Source organism: Crocodylus siamensis, chromosome 1 (genome assembly GCF_052110815.1).
Source record: "Crocodylus siamensis isolate JL-2025a chromosome 1, ASM5211081v1, whole genome shotgun sequence".
In the NCBI taxonomy this organism is placed as follows: domain Eukaryota; kingdom Metazoa; phylum Chordata; order Crocodylia; family Crocodylidae; genus Crocodylus; species Crocodylus siamensis.
The window spans coordinates 426,560,664-426,587,625 of record NC_143395.1 but is presented as its reverse complement, the minus strand read 5'-3'; the positions used below and the strand labels follow the sequence as shown (position 1 = coordinate 426,587,625).

The window sequence follows — 26,962 nt, the reverse complement described above, 5'->3', positions numbered from 1 at the left end:
CTAGAAGTCCTGAACCACCAAAGGCAGATTTCATCCCTGAATTAAACCAGGGAAATCTCACATCTCTCTCTCAGTAGGAAGCCTGCTTCTCTGCCTGCAGCCCCCCATAATGTGATTTTTCCAGGCTTATGCCCCAAGCTTTGCTTTCACATTCATGAAGCCATGATTTAGGACAGTGGTGCTTAACTCTCCAACACGGGGCCGGGGGGGGCAGTCCATAGCCCAGATCCCACAGTCAGGGTCAATCTGCAGGTCTGATCCACCCACAGAACGACCCTGCAGGGCTGTGTCATCTTGCCTGTCCAGTGTCCTACAGGTGGCAGGGGAGAAGTAGCAGCCTTAATTTGCAGAAGCAATGGCAATAAAGGCCCCCAGCCACTGCCAGATTTCTGGCCCTGTGGGAAACCCTGTGATCCAGATGACATGGTCCATAAACTAGACTGAGCCTGCGGGCCTGAGGCTGAACACCACCGCTAAGGACTCTGTACTTGGAACTGAGAAACTTCACAGGAGGCTATGAAAAGGACAAACTAAGAAGGTGCAGCTTTGATGCAAGGAAACTTATGATGCAAGGTGCAATTTATGATGCAAGGAAAAGTAAGGGATAAATGGGAGAGCTTGGTCAGGGCAGGAACTAAACTGAAGAATTATATACATGGTCCAAATTTGCATGGTCTGATTTGCGTTTTCAATTGAACAGTGAGGTAAATTGGACAGGGAAATCTGTAAGGCAGTAACAATTATCTGGTATATAAGAACAAAGTAGCATCAAGATATGAAGGAGACCAATGCCCGTGGGACCAAATGAGTTTTATGCCTCTGCCTTAAAATATTTAAAAATTAGCAGCCTAACATAGCCGTATTACCTTTCTTCAAGATAAATAATGCTCAGTCTGACAGATGAGCTGTTCTGGACATTAGGGACAGGTGCTTTTAGCCTCATTTTTTTACTGACTGTCCATAAATTTATGGACAGTTAGCAACTGTGCTCCAGGGAGCCCACAGCCTGGGCAGAGGATTGGGGGGAACAAAGGTGTGATGTTGCACTGCACCAAAGGGAGGGGAGTGATCATCTAGTTTCTTCTATTTTATCTATGATTCAATCAAAAAGAGTAAATTACGCCTTTAAAATAAAGCAGGGAAACCAGCAACTACAGAAATAAAAAAAGACAGCTCGTGCAACTTAAACCAGTTCCTGGAAGCTGGTTCCAGGCCCTAGCCACCCTGACTGTGAAGTAGCGCCTCCTAATATCTAATCTAAACTTACCCTCCGCCAGTTTGTGACCGTTATTCCTGGTCACTCCTGGCAGCGCACGGGGGAACAGGGACTCCCCCAATACCTGCTGATCCCCCCTGACCAGTTTGTAGCAGGCCACAAGGTCCCCCCTTAGCCTTCTCTTGTGGAGGCTAAACAGGTTCAGGTCCCGTAGCCTCTCCTCATAAGGCCTGCCCTGCTGACCCCTGATCATACGAGTGGCCCTCCTCTGAACTCTTTCCATATTGTCCACGTCCCTCTTGAAGTGTGGCGCCCAGAACTGGACGCAGTACTCCAGCTGCGGCCTGACCAGTGCCGCATAGAGGGGGAGGATCACCTCCCTGGACCTGCTCGAGATGCATCTGTGGATCTACATGACAGCACTCAGATGATCATTACAGACTGCGCTGACAGTTACCTTATAGGTAAAGATGCCTGGCATTTCCCATGCAACCTGCTTTTCAGCTACTCATAACTGCACCCCAAGCATTAACTATTCAACTTCAAGCTTTCTATGCCGGGCACCTGCTTCAGGCCTTTTTTTTTTTTTTTTTTTTTTTGAGGGGGAGGGGCAGGGGAGGGAGTGATATGAGTTTCTTCTTAAACAGTTCAGGCATTTTTTTGGAACCAGGTTACAAGGGAACTACAAACCAGTTAGCCTCACATCAGTACCCAGGAAGTTACTGCAACATATCTTAAGGAAAACCACTTGCAGGCATCTGGAAGAGGAAAAGCTGATCACAAGTGTAGACAGCTGGCATGAATGTATAAATGGGTGTAACCTCAAAACAGTGTCTACCCCACTGGGTTACCTTTGGCCTGTACATTGTGCTTTTCCAGGATGATGGAACATCCTCCACTATAAGACAACAAAAAGTAGGGGAATGAAGGCCTCGCTGGAAACATCAATCAATATATATTGCTTACACAAAGGCTTTGCTAAAGCATTGGTCAGAGTGGGCCTGTTCCAGCAAACCTGACTGATGCATGAACTCCGCATGTAAGCAAAACCTGGCACGGGGGCCAGATGTGCATGCCTGCCAGGAGATGGGAGGGGAAGATGGGTGTACAAAGAGTAGGACAGTCCGGTACCAGGATAATAAGGCTGGAATGGGAGCACAGATCCATGGGACAGGATGGTTTAAGATAATCAAGATATAAATGGAATGTAATATGTCATTTGTTTTGATCACTGTATAAAAGGAGGGTTGGAAAGATTGGGAACGTTGCAGTGGCTTAGGGGAGCCTGAGCGGTGTTGTGCCAACTACTCTGTCACAGGCACAGATACATTAACACCTGGTCAGCTATACTGGTGAGGCCAAAACGGGTTAGGGCTCTGGTTGTAAACAATAAACGTGGCTGAATCTTTCCCACAAACTGAACCTGTGGTCATTGCTTAAGACAAGATTAGTACTGGAATCTCTTGGCTGCAACTTTTGCCAGCAAATTTGTAGGCAGCAGCTCTGCAGAAAAGGACCTGGGGGTGACAGAGGACAAGGAGCTGAACAGGAGCCAGTAGTGTGCCCTTGGTGCCAGGAAGGCTACCAGCATCCTGGGCTGCATTGGTAGGAGCGTTGCCAGCAGATGGAGCGCAGTGATTCTTCCGCTCTGTTCAGCACTTGGGAGGCCACATCTGGAGTCCTGTGTCCAGTTGTGGGCCCCCCACTACAGAAAGGATGTGGACAAGTTGGAGAAAGGCCAGTGGAGGGCAACAAAAATGGTGAGGGGGCTGAGGAACATGACTTATTATAAGGAAAGACTGAGGGAACTGGTCTCATTTAGTCTAGACAAGACGGGACTGAGAACAGACTTACTAGCAGTCTTCACACCCTGCATGGAGGTTGAAAGATGCTGGAGCTGGACTATTCTCAGTGAGGGCAGATGACAGAACAAGGAGCAACAGCCTCAAGTTGCAGCAAGGGAAGTTTGGGTTAGACATTAGGGAGAATTTTCTCACTAGCTGGGACTCTCCACCCCTGAAGGTCTGCAAAGCCTGGCTAGATAAAGCCTTGGCTGGGATGATGTAGTTGTAGTTGGTCCTGCTTTGAGCAGGGGTTGGACTATATGTGACCTCCTAAGCTCCCTTCAACCCTCACCGTCTATGATTCTCTCAGTTCTTGAGATTTCAACACTGACAACACATCAATCACACCCAGCAAGGGCAACAGCAATGAAAACAACAAGCACCCAGCATAGGTTGATGGCAGTCTTATGTAGAGTTTAGATTAAGGTTTGTATGGGATGGTCTGGATAAGATGATCCTGCTCTTTGGGCAGGGGGTTGGACTAGATGACCTGTAGAAGTCCCTTCCAGCCCTACTTCCCTATGAATGTATGTCCTCTTATGGAATTTACCACACTACTGGGCTTAGCTGGTTGCCACACGGGGCCAGGAGGGAATAACTCCCACGCTTGCTGCTAAATGCATCTGAGAGCTTAAGCCCTCCTCAGAGACACTGAGTGTTGGCTGCAGCCCAGGCTGGGGGTGATGACTGGGAATGCCAATGCTGCTTCTGGGACTCAAACCCAGAAGTTGCTGGATGGAGGGTCTTGCTCCTATCACCACATTTGGGGTCAGAAAGCTATTTTACCCCATGGTCAGACTGGTATGACCTGTGAGGGAGTTTTGCTGTCCTCTGTAGCCAGGGGGCATGGCTCTCTTCTTGGATCTCTCATACCTTTCTTAACAATCTTGGCAACAACAGCCTGTTGGCTGGTGTGTGGTCCCCTTGCTTTACCTGTGGCAGGTTTGGGTGTTATGTCGTGTGGTTGCATCACGGTTGGCTGCATAATTTTATTAATAGGTTAGGCAATGGATTTGTATAGGATGGTTTGGATTGGGATGATCCTGCCTCAGGCAGGGGGTTGGACTAGATGTGACCTCTTGAGGTCCCTTTCAGGCATCATTCTCTATGATTTACAGCAATGAATATATGTAATTTCAAGTGCAAATTTTAAGTGCATAACCTTATATGTAATGAGATTTTCGTGCACAACTTCAGGAATTAAAATTTCCCAAGAACCTCCTTATACCAAAAGAAGGCCAAAGCAGGATTAAAAGTTAGGCTGGTGACAAAAATTGAGGACAACAAAAAAGTCCTTCAGGTATATAGGGAGCAAAAGGAAGGTGATGGGTAGCATAGGACCCTACAGGACAAACTCGGGCAATTGATAACAGGGAGGGGGGACAAAGCTGAGCTCTTCAATGAGTTCTTTGCATATGTATTCCTACACACAGACCAAGACAAATCACTCAATTGGATCATAGATAGACATAGGAGGGACACCAGCCTACCAACTGTTAGTGCAGACTTGGTGAAGGGGCACTTGGAGGGGCTGGACATGTTTATATCAGCAGGCCCGGATGAACTTTATGCAAGGGTGAAGAAAGAATTGGCCAGTGTCATAGCAGAGCCACTGGCACAGCTGTTGAAGCACTCACAGTGCTCTGGTCAGGTCCCAGAGGACTGGAAACAGGCCAGCATGGTCCCTATTTTCAAGAAGAGGAGGAGGAAGGAACCAGGAAACTACAGACTGGTTAGTCTCATAGTTCTATAGTTGGTAGGATCAGAAGGGACCTGAGCAGATCATCAAGTCCAACCCCCTGCCATGGCAGGAAAGAGTACTGGGGTCAAATGACCCAACTAGGTGATTATCTACCCTCCTTCTGAAGACCCCCAGGGTAGGAGCAAACACCACTTCCCTTGGAAGTTAGTTCCAGCTCCCCGCCGCCCTGACCGTAAAGTAGTGCCTCCTGACGTCCAGCCTGAACCTACTGTCAGTCAACTTATGGCCATTATTCCTAGCTACTCCAGGTAGTGCTTGGGGGAAAAGGGTCTCTCCCATTCTCTGTTGGTCCCCCTGGTAAGTTTATAGATAGCCACCAGATCCCCTCTTAGCCTTCTCTTGTGGAGGCTGAACAGGTTCAGGTCCCGTCACCTCTCCTCGTAGGGCCTGCCCTGGTGCCCCCTGCTCATGCAGGTGACCTCCTCTGGACCCTCTCCATGTTGTCCACATCCCTCCTGAAGTGTGGCGCCCAGAACTGGACGCAGTACTCCAGCTGCGGCCTCACCAGTGCCGCATAGAGAGGGAGGATCACCTCCTTGGACCTGCTCAAGATGCATCTGTGGATGCAGGACAAGGTGCGGTTGGCCTTCCTGACCGCGTCCCCACACTGCCGGCCCATGTTCATCTTGGAGTCAATGATAACTCCAAGATCCTTTTCTGCCTCTGTACTGATGAGAAGGGAGTTCCCCAGCCTGCTGGTTCCTCCTCCCCAGGTGCAGTACCTTGCACTTGTCAGTGTTGAAACCCATCCTGTTCTCATCCGCCCACCCTTGTAACCTGTCTAGGTCCGATTGCAGCCTATTGCTCCCTTCTAGCGTGCCCACATCCCCCCACATCTTAGTGTCATCAGCAAATTTGAACAGGGTGCTTTTTACCCCCTCGTCCAAGTCACTGATGAAGATGCTGAACAGTGCGGGCCCGAGGACTGAGCCCTGCGGGACCCCACTGTCCACATCCTTCCAGGTCGAACATGACCCTTCCACCACCACTCTCTGGGTGCAGCCCTCCAGCCAGTTGGCGACCCATCTGACTGTGTAGGCACTGACAGCACAGTTGCCTAATTTTTTAATGAGAGACAGTGGGTTTTTAATGAGAGACAGTGTCGAAGGCCTTCCTAAAATCCAGAAAGACTACGTCTACCACAACACCTGCATCCAAGGATTTTGTGACCTGGTCGTAGAAGACCACCAGGTTCATCTGACAGGACCTGCCTCTAGTGAACACATGTTGATTGCCCCTAAGCATGATCGCCCCTGCTGGTCCCTCGCAGATGTGCTCCTGGATAATTTTCTCAAAGAGCTTCTCCAGGATCAAGGTAAGACGACTGGCCTGTAGTTTCCTGGGTCCTCCTTCCTCCCCTTGTTGAAAATGGGAACCACACTGGTCCTTTTCCAGTCCTCTGCATCTGGCCAGAGCAGCATGAGTGCTCATAAAGCCATGCCAGGGGTCCCTCAATGTCCTCTGCCAATTCCCTCAGCACACTGGGGTGGAGATCATCTGGACTTGCTGACTTGAACATGTCCAGCCCCACCAGAAGTTCCCTAACTAGATCCTCACTGGCCGTAGGCCTGGATGTGCCTCTCCTGACTCTGTCCTGAATCCCAGTGGCAGGGATGTCCTGGTCCCTGCTCAAAAAAATGGAGGCAAAGAATTTGTTAAAGAGGTCAGCTTTATCGTCTGGTGCAACCACCAGATTGCCAAGCATGTCCTGCAGGGGCCCCACATTACCTGGTGCTTTCTTTTTACTCCCCACGTATTTAAAAAAGGACTTCTTGTTATCTTTGATCCAGGTCACTAGTCCGAGTTCTGTCTCCGTCTTGGCCTTCCTGACCACCCCGCTACAGTCTCGAGAAATGGAGGTATAATCCTCCTTGGTGATAGCCCCTCCCTTCCATTGGGTGTACACCTCCTTTTTAGCTTTCAGGCGTTCCTGAATGTCTTTGGTGAGCCATGGGGGCTTCTGAGCACTCTTGCCCCCTTTGATTCACATTGGGACTATCACCCTTTGGGCTCAGAGGATCGTCTCCTTAAGGAACGACCACTCTTCCTGAACTCCCAATTCCCCTCTCCTCAGGGACCTCAGTGCCTCCCTGACTAATCTCCTTAACTCATTGAAATCCACCCTTATGAAGTCAAGGGCTGTTGCCTTGCTGCAGGCCTTTGCCACCTTGCGCTAGATGGTGAATCCCAGCAGGCAATGATCGCTGTCGCCCAGGTGGTTGAGAACCCACAATTCCCTCACCAGGTCGTCACCTGTGGCCAGGACCAGGTCCAACAAGGCGTCTGCCCTGGTGGGGCTGTGCACCTCCTGGGTTAGGTGGAGGTCCTGTATGCTGGCTAGGAACCTACGTGAGTGGTCAGACCTGGCTGACTGCTCTTTCCAGCAGATGTCCAGATAGTTCAGGTCACCCATGATGACCACGTCCCTTGACTTAACTGCCTCCATGAGCTGACCTGAGAATTCCCGGTCCAGCTCTTCCCCCTGGTTAGGTGGCCTGTAGTAGACCCCCCACCGTTAAGTTCCTTTCTCCCCCCCCGACTCCCTTGCATTGTAACCCAGAGCACTTCAGTTTGCCCCTCCTCTGACCCCGTGCTGTTTGTTGAGGACATGTATTGCGTTCTCACCCCCATCCTTGGGAAAACTCTGGAAAAAATCATTAAGGATCACATCTGTGGGAGCCCAGCAGGGGAACTAATGCTGAAAGAAAATCAGCAAGGGTTCATTGCAGGTAGATCTTGCCTGACACAAAACACTTAGATGCAGGAATCGAGGTAGAGATCATCTACCTAGACTTTAAGACGGCATCAATGCGGTATCACGTTCCATTCTCTGTTCTCGTAAATAAACTGAGTGCCTGTGATGTAGATGATTACACAGTCAGGTAGGTGGTAAATTGGCTGAGGGGTAAAATTATGGGGCAAAGTTAACACAACAGAGGGTAGGGAATGGATCCAGGCAGATCTCGACAGATGGAAAAATGGGCAGAACAAAATAGGATGTAGTTCAACAAAAACAAATGCAAAGTGCTATACATGGGCAAAAAGAATCATCAGCAGGTTTACAGGCTGGGGGAGGACCTTCTCAGCAGCCCAGCAGCAGAAAGGGATCTTGGAGTCATGGTTGACTCTACGATGAACATGAATCATCAATGTGACGAAGTGATCAACAAGGCTAACCACACTTTATCATGCATTAGCAAACGCATGACAACCAGATCCAGGGAGGTCCTTTCCTACTATGAGGCACTGGTCAGGCCACAGCTGGAGTACTGTGTCCAGTTCTGGGTGCTGCACTTCAAGAGGGATGCAAAGAATCTTGAGAGGGTCCAGAGGAGGCCACTTGTATGGTCAGTGGCCTGCAGGCAAGACCCTACAAGGAGAGACTGAGGGTCCTGGATCTCTTCAGGCTTCACACGAGAAGGCTGAGAGGTGACCTTGTGGCTGCCCACAAATTCATCATGGGAGGGCAGCAGGGAATAGGAGATGCTGTATTTACTAGGGCACCTCCTGGAGTAACTAGGAACAATGGCCACAAATTGGTGGAGAGCAGATTTAGGTAGGACATCAGGAAGAACTTCTTCACAGTGAGGTTTGCCAGAATCTGGAATGGGCTTCCAAGGGAGGTGGTGCTCTCCCCTACCCTGGGGGGGTCTTCAAGAGGAGACTGGACAAGCACCTGGCTGGGGTTGTCTGACCCCAGCACTCTTTCCTGCCCAGGGCAGGGGGGCAGACTCGATGACCTACTGAAGTCTCTTCCAACCCTAACATCTATGAATCTACACGTGTGCTACAAGTTATTATATGTTTTCAAATGTTTGCAACTAAGCCAAATCAAAAATGATTTTTTACTGGACCTCTGAAAGGACTGAGTTGATTTGTTTCCTTAATGCTTTCACTTGCAAGAACACCCAAAAGCGGTAAAAGCAGACTGCATATTGGAGAGCCATAGCAAAAGCAAGAAGGGCAACAGTAAACAGAGAGGCAAGTCTGGGTTGGATAAAAGAGGGGAAACAAGATATTTTAGTCTGGATAAGGCAGTGAAGTATCTAAATGTTAAAGAAAAGGATCCAGGTGCTGAACAGTAACAATGAACAGAAGGGGAAGAATGGAGACTAAATGGAGATCAGCAAAGGGAAAAAGTGGAGCAGATGGGGATAGAAAGGAGGAAAGCTCATGCCAGATGGCATCAATATTTGCTATGGAGATATTGGCAAGATCTTGGGCTAAGAGCAGGGGCAGGGGGCATGAGAGCTGTGATCTGTGAGTCAACTCCAATGGAAAATAGTATTTGCTTAGAAAGATATGGTATACGACACAACAGAAGGAAAGAGGAATGATGGAGGAATAACAAAGGAAATCAGGATGGTCCCTGAATTTTCTTAATTTCTCAAAAAAACAAATGAGAAGAACAGATGGAAGGAAGAATCAGAACTTGGGACTGGTCTGAACAGACCAAGCAGGGACGCGAAACAACCTAGCATGGAGAAAGCATATTTGAAAGCTGAGGGGTTGATTTCTAAGGAGTTAACCATATAAGCAAGCAGGCACTTTTGAGAACAAAGCCCCGTGGGTAGAAAGTCAGAATGGATGACATCTATGAGGAAACGCACTATTTGAAAGGAATAAGGAAGCCAGAATTTGGAGTGAAGTTCACGGAAGTAGTAATGCATGCCAGGGCAGAGAGCATCAGATGAGAAATGATGGACATCAAAATACGGGCATGTCAATGAAAAAACCAGAAACTGCATTTGGTGAAAACAAGGTGAAGAACTTGCCCAGAGAAGAGAAAAGAAAGTTTAGTCCAGAGTCAAAGAAAAAAGGAAAACCTGGGCAGAGGGACTAGTCATCAACAGAACTGGAAGAAACAGCAGAAGGAAGATTCAAGCCCTTCAGAAACAGGCACTGTATAGAAGGTGACCTAGATTTGTTCATGGATTTAAACAGGGAAAGTAAGAGCCTGGCATTGCCTACACTACTATCTTCCCAAGGGTGGAAAGGAAAGAAAAATAAATGACTTAAAATGACTATGTTGTTATTAAGGAACAGTCAAGAGAAAAGAGTCGAGCCTCGGTTGTAGAAGGGGTGGCCAACCTCCAGCACGTGCCACAAGTGGCACATGACAGATCTGGCAGGGGACAGACAGCAGGGCGGCAGACAGAGCAGGAAGGAGAAAGCAAGTAGCCGTTTGGGCAAGGAAAAGGAATTGGAGTGGACTCAGGGAGGATGCAGGACTAGTTTGTGCCCCTTACAGAACAGTACCAGTGGAATAGTAACGAATGGTGTTAATTCTTTTTGTACAGAACGAGAGGTCAAGAATGCAAGGAATGGAAAAGGAAGAGAAAGAATAACAATGGAAAGAAAAAAGGAGACGTGTGAAATCCCAGGAAGGCAGGACTGACAGGGGCAGCCAAGCCAGGCATGGTGTCACCATCCTCAGGTCAGCATGAGGCAGACTTAATATAAAAATATTCACAAAATTCAAAATTATTAGTTTAAAGAAACGCAAAAGAATTTGAAATTACAGAAATTGCATATTTTAAGGTCACTGAAAACCTATACTTCTGCAATGAAAACAAAACCCTCATTATTTTTTTTTATGGCCAGCAGATGGCATACATTACCAAAAAAAGTAAGTAAAATTCACTCCAATATAACAAATGCTGAACATTCAGAGAAAGAATAATTAAGTTTTAAAACAGCTGAAATATAAAAGTGTGAGAGACCCACACTAGAAACAGAATTTTTCAAATAATGGCTTGATTTGCTTAGAAGTACTTACATCTTAGTTTGTCCAGTATTTTCCCACCACACATGGTTGCTAACATAGCTTTAACTGAAAATACGGTCAACTTCCCATGGCCCTCACTGTAAAGAAATTACATGATAAAATAATTACTATATGGAATGAAAACAAACAGAAAAAATCTTTAAGGGCCATGAAGGGAACACAGTGTTAGCCCTTAATACTATTAATTTTTAAAGTATTTAATGTTTAATAAGCATAAAAATAGTAACACTTGGTATTTTAAATAAATCAGAACAGCTAATAGGTATCTAATGATAAATCGTATTCTGCTGCGACATTTCTGCTTCTACCAGTGGCCTTAGTTGGGAATATTCAACACTTACTTCCCAGAATAAGGATACTTAAGAACTAATATGCTGAAACAGGAGGTAAAGTAACTCATTGCTTGGTGAAAGTTCCAGGATATTCTGGGCACGCCATGTAAAACAGGAACCAACATGGATGGTACGTTTTTCTAATTTAAGCTACCAAGGCTGTTATATTACTGGGAACAGATGGCACAATCAGGCAACCATTTCCTAATGTCGGCATGAGAAATTAATTAATTTCTTATATAAAAAGTATGAAAAGATTTTATTCTGCCTGACTGTGGCATTCAGAAATAACCATGTAAGGGATCCTTTGTAAAAAGGCACAAATTGTTTTTCAGAAAGGTGAAATGCAAGCAATAATCTGCAATTCAGAGGATTAAACAGGCTCCACAGCACAGTTTGGGTTAAGGACAAAACCACTACTAGTGTGAAGAGTTACAGGGAATTACTTTAGTAGCAAGTGAGCATAAATAGAGTACCAGTGGCAGATGCAAGTGTGGATGACAGAGGTGTGAATATTGAACTCTTTAATCCCAAATAAAAATATGAAATCTGTGTTCCATAGTAAGTACAATACTTGATAGATATGATACAGCAGCTTAGAAAACATAAGCTAATGTACAAAGGGAAAAAGAAATGAAAAACAAATTTAAGTGGCAATGATGCAAATAAATTATATAAATTAGTTACAACAAGATGGGCAGTATGATGACACAGTACATGAAATGTAATTAGTACTGGCCAAGAGGGAGATTTTCAAAATCACAAGGGATTTTCAATGAGAGTTAAATGACAACTTGCCATTTGTACCTTGGAAATGTCCTTGCGGATAATCAAGCATATCTGAATGGGATGGAAACTCATGGATGAAAGCATGTTTCAGGAGCAATAAGAAATAATTGTTCAAAACAGGCACTAATTTATAATACATTACAACAGACAGGTAGTGGCCTAGTAACTATGAGGTGAGCAGCCAGATGAAGAGCTGCAGGATAAGCATGTCAACTGCCAGGTTGCAGAACTGTTTTAAGAGGGGAGCACCCTAGGTTACTCCAAAGAAGAGACTTCATCTCCATGCTCAAAGACTGCATCGCAGATGTTTAGTCAGAGGCAATGATAGGTTGTCTGGGCTATTTGACTAGAATCAGTATGTTCCCTATGCTAGCACTACCTCTTGAATCCTTGAGAGAAGTTCTGCAAGGAGACATGAGCTTTGTTCTCCGTGAAACCATATGAATATGCTTTGTGATGAAAAGGCAACATTATCAGATCATAAATGGCCTCTACCTATGGAATACTAAAATCTTCAAAAGTGGGTTCTTTGCAATTCTTTAGATTGTGAGTTTGGGCTTACTGTAATGTACCCATATACACAAAGTCAAGCAAGCTACTTCACTACTACTGTGCACTGAGTGTCAATATGAGTAGTTTCTGCAAAACAGCTGGGTGTGCTGCAATTGCATGCCTCTGCTTAACTTCACTGTAATGGCTCAGTGTAAATTTGCCATTTCTGGCTCCAGGGACTGTTATTTTGTTCTGTATTTGTGAAGTACCTAGCAGAGTGAGCTTCCAGGACATGACATGTCCTCCAAGGTACCCCAATAAAATGAAAAAATATTAATAACATTGTTAACAACTGATAGCTTCCTGAACAAAAGGTTATGGCCTTCTCACATGGAACTGACCACTTCGTCCAAGTCTGAGGCTTCACCCAGAGCTAAGACACAGGAACAAGATGATGGAAAGTCAGATCAGTGCCAGCCAAGGGGTCCTCAGCACCAAGCTTCAGAAATTAAAGAACATCCCAGAGAAGTAGGGCTGGAAGGGACCTCCAGAGGTCACATCTCATCTAACCCCTGCCTGAGGCAAGATCACCCCTATCCAAACCATCCCATACAACCTGTAATCTAAATTCTACATAAGATTACCATCAACTCTGACACAACATGGACATGACACACTAACCTGCCACGGAAAAAGCAGGGGAACCACAGCAGCCAATGTCCTGCTTCTATAAAATGTAGTGAATATACGCTCAAAAGATCCCAGGTAGAGGGCCATGCCCCCTGCTACAGAGGAAGACAAAGATCTCCATAGTCCTTACCAATCTGACCAGGGGTAAAATTCCTTCCTGACCCCAAATATGACAATGGGTCTGACCCCCATCGAAGGGGCAATGCCCTCCAGCCAGGAGGCTTTGGTCCCAGCAGGAGCTGGCTTTGGTTCCAGTAGAAGCATTGGCCCAGTCAAAATCCCCAGCCTTGGCTGCAGCCAACCTTCAATGCCTCTAAGGAAGGTTTAAAAAAAATCCTGGCATGTAGCACCAAGGAGAGAGAGAGAGGGATGGGCAAGGACAGGAATTTCCTCCCAGCTCCATGAAGCAACCATCAAAGCCCAGAAGCATGGGACATACCCATGGTAGAACGTAGGCTTTGCTATGTCTAGATCATCTCCTTTCTCCAAAGTAAATGTATCTAGTTCCTTCAGCTTTTCCTTGTACAGTTTTCATTGCAAACCCTTTTCATCTTTATTGCTTGCCTCTGTACCCTCACTCAGTTTCTCAATACCCTTCTTTGAGTAGAGAGAAGTAGTCAGCTATCTTAGTCTGATATGAGGCAGGACTGGATGGCACCTTAAAGACTAACTGAATGAGTATCCAACACATGGGGGATGATAGTACCAGCACCTCCCGCATCTTGCATGCAATGTTTCTGTTAATGCAAACTCCAAATTGCACTTCTTTTATTAACAGCACCACATTAACGACTCACTTTGAGTTTATGAGTCACTATACCCTCAGATCAAGGATGTTAAACTCTTCCAGGCCACAAAGGCATGGGGCTGGTCTGTGGGCCAAATCAGACCCAGACTGGCTCCATGCGCCGGACCTAGTGCACAGGGTTGTTCTGGCATGAGCACTTCATGCAGTGCACACCCTGGATCAGTCCTGAACATGTACTGCATGAGGAGCCCATACCAGACCAGCCCTGCACATAGGCTCCAGCACACAAGAACAGTCTATGGGCCCTATTTGGACTGGCCCCAGAGCCAGCGCATGCACACTGAATGCAGCACGTGCCCTAGACCGGTCTTGTGTGCTCCATGCAGTATGCGGAAGCACGGTTTTGGCAGGAGGATTAAGGAGCTTGGAGCACAGGTGGTATTTCTGTCAATTCTTCCTGTGGGAAGCAAAGGTTCAGACAGAGACCATTGAATCCTGGAAGTTAATGTGTGGCTGAGACAATGGGTCAGCTGCTTTGACTACAGGACACTGTTCTTGGGAGGAGGACTGCTATCAAGAGACAGGACTCAGGAAGAGCATCTTTGGGCATTGTCTGGCCAGCCTAGTAAGGAGGGCTTTAAACTAGGTTCCACGGGGGACGGTGATCAAAACCCTCCAGCAACAAAGCACGGTCCTGAAGGGAAAGGACTCAACGAAGCATTGACCACAAGATGAACATGAGCCTGCAATGCGATGCTGCGGCTAGTAAAGCAACCAAAATGCTGGCTTCCATCCATAGATGCTTCTCGAGCAAATCCCGGGATGTCATTCTCCCCTTGTACTCGGCCTTGGTGAGGCCGCAGCTGGAGTCCTGCGTCCAGTTTTGGGCTCCACAATTCAAAAAGGATGTGGAGAAGCTGGAGAGAGTCCAGAGGAGAGCCACGCGCATGATCAGAGGTCAGGAAAACAGATCTTACGATGACACGCTGAGAGCCATGGGACTCTTTAGCCTGGAAAAGCACAGGCTCAGGGGTGATCTGATGGGCACCTATAAATTTATCAAGGGTGACCACCAGGATCTGGGGGAACGTTTGTTTACCAGAGCGCCCCAAGGGATGACGAGGTCGAACGGTCACAAACTCCTGCAAGACCGTTTCAGGCTGGACATAAGGAAGAATTTCTTTACTGTCCGAGCCCCCAAGGTCTGGAACAGTCTGCCAGCAGAGGTGGTTCAAGCACCTACATTGAACACCTTCAAGAGTAAATTGAGTAAAGCTTCTCTTGCTGGGATCCTATGACCCCAGCTGACTTCCTGCCCTTTGGGCAGGGGGCTGGACTCGATCTCCCGACGTCCCTTCCAGCCCTAATGTCTATGAAATCTATGAAATCTATGAACTCTGGGAAAGTGCCAGAGAACTACAGGACTGCAACAAGTGGCACAGAATACCAGAAACCCCTGTTGATGCTGAAGGGAAACACCACTGCTGACTTAAATTCATTAATATTTGTCAAAAGCTGACACACTCTTTACATACCTGATCTGCAGCCCTTCTTTTTTGCTTACATACATTTTAGTAACTGTCTGGTAACAGGTTAGTTTCTTGCACAGACTGAGGCACAGTAGTCATAAAGCAGCTGTGCCTTCTTTGTGTCTTCCATTAAATCGTTCACCCTCACTAATGAGCAGTGGACCCACTTTCCTTGATTTTTCTTTTTTGTCTGATATATTTATAAAGCTTCTTACTGTCTTTTAATATGCCTTGCCAGTTGCACCTCCTTTTTTACCCTTGCCTTCCTAATTTTGTCTCTGAACTTTCTTGCTATTCCTTGGTATACCCTCCTCAGTAATTTGCCCTTCTTCCTTTGTCTGTATGTTTTGGTTTAGATTTGGGGACACATATGAAGCACCTCATGTAGCCACATCAGTTTCCTTTGGTTATTCATATCTTTCCATCATGCTGTATTACAGGCTCAAAAAGTAGCTACATCCTTTAGGAAGTGCCCTGGATCCCCTGATCTTTAATCTGCCTTACTTACTGAGATCTTACCTATTATTTTCAGTCGAAATCCACTTATCTGAAGCCCAGTATCCTTGTTTTGCTCTTCTCCCTTTCTTAGAAGCATGAATATCTTATCATATCATGATCATTTCCTCCCATTCATTCTATTACATTTATATTTGCAACTAATTCTTTTGGGGAACTTTTGAACTCTGTGTTAGACAAAAAAAAAGGTCAAAGCCTGAACCATGCACACATTATAGACATTGGAGATTCTAAAATGAAGCTGCATTTTGTGTTTTAGTGGGAGAACCCACTCCATAACAGGACCAACTGGCTCCCCAGCCCTAGAACTATTATAAGAGAAAGAGGAAACAGAAAAGGAAAGGTAGGATGGCAGAAAACAGCCAAGTCAAAGAATGATGTAAAAGATTATAGATGACATGCCAAAAGAAACTGAAGATACTAATTAACTTCATTAACTCTGTAGTGACTGACAGATCCTGCAGAAATAAAATCTTCTGTCCGAGAAGACAATGAACTAGTCTTAGAAGATGCTGGTTAACCTCTAAATGCGAGAGAGAGGAAGAAAAGCATGCCGAACCAAGCATAAAGGTGAGTGTGCATAAACCAACAATAGCTTCTTCTTTGCTACAGGGTAGCATCAAGGCTTAATATCAAAACAAGGTAGCATTAAGAGGTCCCCTATTGGCCCATATTTTTAATTAAGAAAATATGTAGGTGTATCCATATATGTGTGTGTATTTATATATACTAACCTGTCATACGCTGCTATCATGAAGTTAAGAAGAAGGCTGATGGATTGCTCCACGCTGATCTGGTGAGTAGAAGGAAGGCGTTTATTTAGCTGGTAATAGATTGATGAAATGATTGTTTCCAGTCGAGACACATTGATCTCTGTGTTGTGATCCAATGTGTTAAGGCCATTGTCTCTGAAGGCTTCAATCATATTCCAGATATCAACAAGATGAACTAAAAATAAAGGAGAAAGAACTGTAAATAGTACATTTTGTAATGTCAAGATTACTCTTAATGCCACAACTTTTAGATACCACGTTAGTTTTCATTATTTTAGAAACAAAGGCTAGTTGCAACCAAAGTTCAAGATGACCTCCAAATAGTCATGATGCATCAAGTAGTACCACCTTCTCCAAATAGTGCCCATTATTGGAGTCCCACATCCACTAACCCTTCCTCAGTATTCCTGAGTGCATTGGTGGCAGGACTAAGAAAGTGAGCTTGGCACCTTCTAACCCAGTGGTCTCCAAACTTTTTTGATCGCGCACCCCTATCAGTAAAAAATGTTTGAGCACACACACCCAATATATATGGCGCAATACGCTGAAAGCGAACAAATGAGCAAGGGTGCCACTGTCAACCCCTCCGCACTGTGGAACTCCCACTCTTCCCTCAGGATACCTCGCGTACCGTACATGACACATGACCGTCTGACATACAGACCGAGTGAGGGCGCCAGTGTCAATTTGTATATTAAATATTAATAACGCTTAATTTCTTTCTTATTTTTTTAGATAAAAAATAAATAGAAATAGAAGTTGTAATATTTTCTTCCCGCACCCCAATGGATCATCTTGCACACCCCCTGGGTATGACAGGTTAGTATATATACACACACACACACACACACACACACACACACACACACATGGATACACCTACATACTTTCTTAATTAAAAATATGGGCTAATAGGGACCTCTTAATGCTACCTTGTTTTGATATTAAGCCTTGATGCTACCCTGTAGCAAAGAAGGAGCTATTGTGAGGGAAGAGTGGGAGTTCCACAACGCAAAGGGGTTGACAGTGGCGCCCTCACTCGTTCGCTCGCTTTCAGCGTATTGCAACGTACATATTGGGGGTGCATGCTCAAAAATTTTTTACTGATAGGGGTGCGCAATCAAAAAAGTTTGGAGACCACTGATCTAGGGGATGATTTGCCTGATAACTTACAAATCTTTCTGAACACACTGTTTAATCTATCTAGAAATTCCCATTATACAAAGTAAAGCAGGTAAATGATTTATGCAAACCCTTAAATTTGTTTTTTCTAAAAGCAAATCTTTTCATATTTAAATTATGTCAAATGTTAACGCACAATTCAGGGAAGAAACTTTATGATCTGATTAATATGGAGCTCGACATATTTAAGGTAAAGTCTACAATCAGGTCTCTTATCAAGGTACCATAATAGCATACATCTCACTAACCCGTCAACCTGAAGTTATACCAATTATAAATGCTTCTTGAATAGACAACTAAAAGCATGAACATTTTGCTGAGAGCTCAAAAAAGGTTACTTTGCAAGTTGAACTAAGACCCAGTTGTGACTTTACACAGATATCCAGTCCTTTATCAGAAGACACAAATTGCATGGATCCTTCATAAACCTTTTAAACAAATTATACAAGTACTGACTTGTTACCGCTCTAACTGTAATAAACCAAAGGTGCCAATAAGTGAATCCTTAACAGAGAACTGGATAAAGCCTTTAGCCACAGATAAGCTTTCTACACTGAATGAAATCCTGACCCACACTCTCAGGTTTATCACTCTTCCTAGCCGTAACTCTCTCACTTAAATGTGAAACAAGGCAATAATGTCTGGCTGATTCCACTGAAAAAGAAAGCACTGCTGCTAAAAAGCATTTCTTGAGAAATGTGTTCATTGTGATTTGGACTTAAAGTTACTTCAAAGTAACTGAGATCAAAAGCTGGAGATTATTTAGGAAAAAAGTGTGGCTCAATAGACGATTTTGCCTTCTTTCCTTCAGTCCTCATAAAAAAAAAAACGAGACTACTACAGATATTACTATAAATAAAGAAGAGGAAGGAACACAGTTCTTAACTCAGTACATAATCCTGTGTGAAGTAGGGACTGGAGAATCCAGGAATCCTCTCTGAGGCACCAAAACTGTTAATTAAAGATGCAGCATACTTGGATTTGCCCCAAAAAGGCACCCAGGACAAACTTACCAGGGACAGTAGCTGAGGCTTTCAAAAGAGGACGAATTAGATTTACAAAGGAATACAGTCTACAATCTTGCAGCAGTAAGTTCATATTGGTGATATATTGTCAAAATAAAAAGAAGATCGATACTAATCAAGCTGCTTATGAAACACGGCATAGTTATGACTTACGATTGCATCTCTTTTGCACAAATCTCAGCTTGCAGGCTGTCCGATATGTTGAAAGTCTGATGACATCAAAATTCTGGGCCCCTTTAAATAACAATAAAAATATTCACATTTATTTTTTAAATCTTTTTTCTAATATTCAGCTCATCTGCCAAAATAATTTCAATAAATGTCTGTAGCAAGCAACGGTTTCCATTAGATTTTCCCACTACCCTACCCATAAGAACACAGAAATTCTTAAGTGACATGAATATTAATAACATAATATAAACTGGCGTGAATTTAAGACGGCTTAATAATTCACACCTAGCAAACCCATGAGTGTATATAAAAGTCAGCTGAAGTGAACAATTAAAAAGTCTCTCTTGCCAGACACAAACAAGAGTTTTGAGATTAAAATAATTTAACTATAAATGAACGGGGACTACATTTTTTTTATTTTTATTTTTTTAAAGAAAAAAATGATTAACTTGTATAAGCTACACAGTGACAAATGATTAGAATAAAAAAAATTATCTAGTTAGGAAAATTATCTAGATTTTTTCCCCCCTGTAAATCATAAAAAAGTAGAACTGAGGTGGGACCTCCAGAGACCATCTAGTCCAACATCCTACTTAAGACAAGGTCATCCCTATTCAAACCATCCGATACAATTCTATTACCTAACCTCTTATGTAAACGATGTGGACATTGGAGTCAGGAGTGGACTGGCCAAGTTCGCCGATGACACCAAACTTTGGGGCAAAGCATCCACGCCACAAGATAGGCGGGTGATCCAGGCTGACCTGGACAAGCTCAGCAAATGGGCGGACGAGAACCTCATGGTGTTTAACACCGATAAATGCAAGGTTCTCCACCTTGGGAGGAAAAACCTGCAGCTTCCTTATAGGCTCGGCAGTGCTACGTTGGTTAGCACTACAGAAGAAAGAGACTTGGGCGTCATCATTGCACACAAGATGAACATGAGCCTGCAATGCGATGCTACGGCTAGTAAAGCGACCAAAACCCTGGCTTGCATCCATAGATGCTTCTCGAGCAAATCCCGGGACGTCATTCTCCCCTTGTACTCGGCCTTGGTGAGGCCGCAGCTGGAGTACTGCGTCCAGTTTTGGGCTCCACAATTCAAAAAGGATGTGGAGAAGCTTGAGAGAGTCCAGAGGAGAGCCACGCGCATGATCAGCAGTCAGGAAAACAGATCTTACGATGACAGGCTGAGAGCCACGGGACTCTTTAGCCTGGAAAAGCACAGGCTCAGGGGTGATCTGATGGGCACCTATAAGTTTATCGGGGTGACCACCAGGATCTGGGGGAACGTCTGCTCACCAGAGCGCCCCAAGGGATGACGAGGTCGAACGGTCACAAACTCCTGCAAGACCGTTTCAGGCTGGACATAAGGAAGAATTTCTTTACTGTCCGAGCCCCCAAGGTCTGGAACAGTCTGCCAGCAGAGGTGGTTCAAGCACCTCCATTGAACACCTTCAAGAGTAAATTGGATGCTTCTCTTGCTGGGATCCTATGACCCCAGCTGACTTCCTGCCCTTTGGGCAGGGGGCTGGACTCGATCTCCCGAGGTCCCTTCCAGCCCTGATGTCTATGAAATCTATGAAACCACCTAGCACTACACAATCAACCTTGCTGCACAGTCAGGAGGCATGGCCCCCTCATCTGCCAGAGGTAAAGCAGGGGGACAATGGTGATGAGCGTTGCCATTTTAAAATCATTTACAAAATGCCTTCTCTACAGCTCCATTCACTGAACATCTAGTTAAAGACTGTAGAGATGAAGTGGCAGAGGTAGCAAGCTAGTTTTCTTCTAAGTACTGCACCCACTTGGCAGTGGCAGTCCCTCACAGTGGAGGATGATCACTCCCACGGGTCAAATAAAGGGTTGTAAATAAGTCCACTGATGGCTAAGAAGGCTGATCCTAGAGCCGCAGTCTCTCTGGCAAATGCCACAGGTAGTGGTTAAAGGGAGGGTTGGAAAACAGATTTCTTCGGCCTTGTTTCCTTTCCTTCTGTTTCTGTTATTTTTCTGCCTCCAGGGGAAAATGGTTTTCCTCAAAATAAGATATGCCTTCTCTCACAAGGCATTGCCACGTGGTCCTGTCCCAAGCTAGTTTTTCCCAATTTGTGGCATCAATGCCACACTTCTTAATGTTCACCTTAAGGGTGCCCTGGAAGCATTTCCTCTGGCCCTCGCATGTCCTCTGTCCTTGGCCGAGTTGGGACTGAACAGTTGTGCTGGTATATGAACATCAGACATGTGCACACAGTGCCCTGTCCACAGCACCTGATGCTGAATAATCAACACTTCCATAGTGGTGGTGGTAGAATTGGTGAGGACTTGAGTATGCCAATGCTAAGCATCAGTCCCAGGCACTGGTATGCTTGAGAGAAGCAGTTAAGGGCTGGTTGTAGGTCCTCCTCAGTACATGCAAGGACAGCACAATCATTGGCATAATGAAGTGCTACAATTGAGGCCAAAGTAACTTTGGTTTTGGGACAGAGGTGGGAAAGACTGTAAAGGTTCCCATCCATCCTGTACTCGATGCCAAAGACTCCCTCCACTAATACCATCTGGGCCATGACTTTTAATGGTTGAAGCCTGGTGCACTTAAGGTAGGTGTGTTCCAGGGTTTCCCTCGGACCACAGGAGAGTGTAAAGTGTGCCAGGTACGTACTTGCACTGACACGTATGCATACAAGCTGCCAGCCTAGATCCCCAGTAACTTGTGGAATAAAAGAGGAATATAGGCAGGTCCACCAGGGACCCTCACCCTCAGTGAAAATGTCCCACCATTTGGTGTCTGGGTGGTTTGGTATGGAGCATGAGTGTGTAGACCTGGAGACTATGGGCTGTCTGGAGGTGGACTGGTTTCACATCCCCCACCCTACAGAAGCATCTGACTGAAGTAGTGCTGTAAAGAGCACTGGGGCACCTGGGGAGGCAAGGACCCCACAACAAGCTCTGGAGGGCTGGGGGATGTAATCAGGCAGGGACTGCCCTTACATAACACCTGCTGAATGTAAGCAAAGGATGTAGGTGGCAGGGTAGCCTCAACCTCCTGGAATAAATGGCAGGGCACGTGAAATATGGGCAGCTCCAAGCGCCAGACCAGCACAGAGGGATGGGCCCACCTCAGCCTGGCAAAGTCCAGGAGGTCCCTGGTACAAGTAACACTGGCCAGGACTATCTTCCGATGTACCAGAGAGCCTAGTGTTGGGCAACAGAAGTGGTTCAGGGGCTGGGGAAACATGACTTATGAGGAGAGGTGGAGGGAACTGGACTGATTTAGTCTTCAGAAGAGAAGACCGAGGGGGACTGAATAGCAGTCTTCACCTCCCTGCATGGGGTTGCAAAGAGGATGGAGCTGGGCTGTTCTTAGTGGGGGCAGATGACAGGACAAGGAGCAATGGGCTCAAGCTGCAGCAAGGGAAGTTGAGGTTAGAGATTAGGAAAAACTCTCTCAATGAGGGTAGTAAAGTACTGGAACAGGTTACCCAGAGAGGTGGTGGCATCTCCATCCTTGGAAGTTTAAGACCCACGTAGACAAAGCCTAGGCCAGGATGATGTAGTTGGGGCTAGTCCTGCTTTGAGCAGGGGGCTGGACTACAAGTGATGTCCTGAGGTCCCTTCAACCCTCATTTTCTCTGACTATAATTCTAGTTCTGGGCCATTATGTGCAGGAAGGCAAAAAAAACATTGGGAATAGTTGCATAGATTTTGGTCAGGTCTCCTAGCCCCTGACTTACAATCATTTTGACTATGAGAATGACCAACACCAACCAAAGACACCTCGTAATGAAGCCTTCTTCAAAAATGCTCACTTAGCATTATAAACAAGTCTATCATGGGAATGACTTGTTGACAGTATGAATTTAACCCAGACCAATTAAGTGACCACTTGCAATTGTTCACTTATGCATGCCTGCTTAAGTCTTCTAGGATGCTGATAAACTCTGGAAGGAGCATAGGTTGTGAGGTTATCCTGCCTTTGTGAAACCATTTCTAAAACTTGATGGCTTCCTGACAAAGGGCTTGGACAGATATTTGGTTTCACCGCTCTCTCTGGACAAATTACGAATGTGCACAGCTTTCTAATTTTTCTCCCAGAGTAAAAGTGGCCACTCAGGGAGAAAAATAACGTGGGAACAACCTGAGTGAAAGGTCTTGCCAGAGAATATATCTCAAGAGACGGAACTTTTGTACAGGCAGCAGACATAAAACCGACCTCTGCAATCCCAGTGTGCTTTGCTTCTATCTCCTCCCGCAGGGGGAGGGAAAGTGTGTGCCAGTCTGAGCCGAGCAGGAAGCAGAACAGGTCTCACTGAATGCTCTGGGCTGGAAAAGTGCAGTGCTGAACCGCCAAGGAGCGTGTTCTGCTCCTGGTTCGTTATCTGCCTGAATCACGCTGCAGCACTTGGGTGCAGTGCAGGGAAGCATACAAGCATGCGCCCCGCTCAGCCTTAGCTGGGCTCCAACACAGCACAGCACTCATGGCAAAGTGCATGAGAAAGGCAAAGGCTGGAGGACCCTTTTGTGCATGGTACAGACCCCACCCCCACTGTCCCTGACCCTGATGATCTCTGCCTAAATTCATTTAAAAAAAAAAAAAAAAGAAGCAGCAGCCTGCAAAGCTGTCTGGGCCACATACACAAGGGACCCTGGGCAGCCCAGCATCCGCAGTGCCGGCTCTTTGCTTCTCCATCTGCACTTCTGTACAGGTAAGTTTTTCTCTCAGGATAACAAACCTGGGAGAGTTGTCCTGGATGATGTGAATGTGTGTATGCAGCCAAAGTGGATAATCAAACCATCGTGTTGCCCACATAACATTGAAATGATTTGCACTATGTAATCCATAAGATAGACAGGAATACTACACAAGCTAGTGCAACAGCTCTCAGCTTCATGACATCCACCCCCTTCCATTTTCAGATGGTTCATGTGGATGTCCCAGCCTGTCCTTGTATCATCCGTGAATGTCATCAGACAAGAAAACAAAAAGAAATCTCTTTCTATACTTTCGCTGGATGGAAAGCTGCTTGCACAGGACAGTAACCCTCCTGTTCACATTGTACTTGGACAGGGAGTACATGGACCTCAACCTTTTAAAGTGTGGAAGTGAAGGCTGGCGAGAAGTATCATGTTGACATGCAGCTTGAGTCTCACACATGTAGTCACCGAGTTCAATGTATAAGCTTCTAATCTTGCTTGTAACTGAATTGTAATCTTTGTAATCTATTTATAGGCACCTAGCAAACAACATAAGTAAACAGCCGGTGTGGATTTGTCATTAGCAACTCAGGTCAAACCAATCAAACTTACTACTGGGACGGGGTAACAGACCTTGTGGATGGTGGAGAAGCAGTATCTGTGACGCATCTCAATTTTAGCAAGCCTCCTGATCCAGCAGCCACTCCAACCTGGCACTGTGCTTCCAACCAGCAGCCTCTCTGACTCAACACAGAATTGCCACTGACGTCCCAGCTCCATGGGCTGGATAACAACATTTGGTGGGCTGGATTTGGCCCAGAGACCAAAGGATGCTGACCCCAATACAGGGGTTTCAGCAGAGCCCAAAAGAAATATGACTTAGCAATGTATTTCTTTTGTGGAAAAAATCAGCATTGCACTGGTATACATAAACAGGCATGTCCTGTATAAAAACTGTGGGGTAAATCCATCACTCTACTCGACACCGGTAAGGCCTCCGCTACAGCACTCGGCCCGTTTTGGACACCACACTTCAGGAAAGATGTGGATCATTTGGACAGAGTCCAGAGGAGAACAACAAAAATGGGCAGAGATCTAGAAAACATGACCTATGGGAAAAGATGGGTTTATGTTGGTGCAAAGGAGACAAGACTGAGAGGAGACAGTGATCTTCAAATATGTAAAAAGATTCCTGTGAAGAGGAACAAGAGTTTATATAACCATCGCTTCCTCTAAACATAGGGCAAGAACAAGTGGGCTTAAAACTACAACTAGGGAGACCAGAATAGACAGTAACAGAAACTTTCTAACTGTAAACTGAATTAAGTACTGGAACAGGTTACTGAGGACACTGTGGAACCTCCATCATTGAAGGTTTTTAAGAGCAGATTAGACAAATGATTATGGAAATAGCTTGGATATGGTGGGGACAGGGGAAGGGCTAGATGGCTTACTGAGGTCCTTTCTCTATTCTTCTATGATATTAAACCTTCAAGTCGTTACCACGAAATGAAGAGATTAGCATCTGTCTTCTAGTAAATGTTCTCCAGCTGGTTACAGCTCCTATTCTCTAGGGTGGTATGAGTGGCAATTTCTCCTCATGATTAACAAGAACTCCTAGTTGAGATAACAGGGAAGGAACATATCCAAAACCTGTGTGCTCTTCTGCAGAGATTCTCAGCTACATGCCAGCATACATGAATGCTAAGACTTCTTAAATAAACTGCTGCTACAGCTTTGAATGTCACAAAGACATTCAAATGCTGTAGAAAGTCCAAAGGGCAGATCCTAGGTACTGCCTTGGGGTGGATCCAGAGGGAGTTCAGTAAACACAACCGCACTCCCCCCTTTAGACCATGCTGCAGAAGCAGCAGCCGGGGCCTTTTAAGCCCCTGAATCAGGTAAGAACCAACCCCACAGCCCCTTGCCCTTGTCAGCGTCCCTCACTCTCACCCCACCAGCCCTGCTGGTGCCCCTCACTCACAATCCACAGGCCCCTGCATCCCCCACCCCAGTGAGAGGGGGCCCCCAGCTGCCAAGGCTACAGGACTAGGGCCAAGGACCGCAGCCCTCTGCCCCTCCAGGAGTGCCCGAGCCCCAGCTGACACCCATCTCACTCTGCCCTCCTGCACCAGGTCCCACCTGCTGGCAGCAGCACAGGGAGCCCCCAGCCCACAGAGGGCAGCCTGCATCATCTCCCGGACCACACGCAAATCTGGGAAGCGCATGCCCCCCCCCCCATGTCCCCTCCCTGGGAATGTGCACAGTGGCAGGCAACCGCCCCCCCTACTGCCCCACAGCCCCCAGGGCAAGCCACCCATGGCTCCATTCTGCAACCCCCATGGCCATACATTCCTGCCCCAACCCCCATGCACCCCCCTGGCTGGGTAATAGGGCTGTGTAAAATTTTGGCCAGTATTTCATTTCAAAGCTGTTTCAATGCATTTCGAGCTTGAAACCGCAAAATCAAAATGAAACAAAAGCCTTTGATACAGCTTCAAAACAAAACAAAGGCACTCAAAGCATGTTGAAAGTTTCAAAACGTTTGGAGTTTCAAAGCCAGGCTTACTGACTTCAGCACCAGTCCCAGCTGGCAGCAGCAGCCTCCTGTCATCCAGCAGGCAGATCAGGGCCTGCCTGCACCCCCGGAATGTCTGCAGGGGCTCTGCTGGACTGCTCCCGGGGCGTGTGGGCCTCGATCTGCCTCCGGGATCACAGGAGGCTGCTGCTGCCACCTGAGGCCAGTGGCAGGCCGGCCCGGGGCAAATCAGTTTGCGCAGGGACCTGCCCCCACCCCAATCCCAGGGTGGGGGCAGGTCCCCACACAAGCTAATTTGCCCTGGGCCCCGCACCTTCCTTGGGCCAGCTCCAGTACGGGGCCCAGGGGCATATCAGTTCATGCAGTGAGCCGCTGCTGCCCTGATCCGCAATTGAAGCAGAAAGGTGCTGTTTTGCACAGCCCTACTGGGTAGCACTCTCAGCCCCAGCCCTGCCCTGGCCCCCTCCCTCCCAGTGGTGGCCTCAATCTACCCTCCCTCCCCCCATTGACTTATCTGGATGGAGCTGTGGGAGCTGCTCTCCATACTGCCTGGCTGTCATGTGCGTGTGTACAAATGCTCATGCAGGTGGTGCCACCTGCTTGATCAGCCTCCTCCTGATCCCCCCCAGTCCCAAGCAGCCCCTTGCCAGGCTGGAACTCTGCCAGCCTACAAGGGGAAACCCGCTGTTTCACAAAGAGGAGAAAATACGTGTTTTTCTCCTAGAAGAGAAAAATCCCCATTTTCCCACCTGGATCCCTGGTGATTAGAATCAGATATGTATTTCCAAATAAGGTCTCATCAGTACCTTGCACAATAGAATTACTTTCCTACCTCTGCTAGAAGTGCACTGATCTTTTTACATGGGTGTATCAC

General features: G+C 46.2%; 1 protein-coding gene across 9 annotated transcripts in view; it reads right to left on the bottom strand.

The window, feature by feature from the left end:
• DTNB (dystrobrevin beta) overlaps positions 1 to 26,962 on the bottom strand; it is a 367,922-nt gene that overhangs the window by 310,332 nt on the left and 30,628 nt on the right. For all 9 annotated transcript variants that reach the window (XM_090031193.1, XM_090031196.1, XM_090031197.1 and 6 more), the window contains 3 exons: positions 18,840 to 18,920; positions 16,441 to 16,654; positions 10,602 to 10,687 (listed from right to left, as the gene is read on the bottom strand). In XM_090031193.1, the coding sequence (XP_089887319.1) occupies positions 10,602 to 10,687; positions 16,441 to 16,654; positions 18,840 to 18,920 (381 nt within the window). The remainder of the gene's footprint in view (positions 1 to 10,601; positions 10,688 to 16,440; positions 16,655 to 18,839; positions 18,921 to 26,962) is intronic.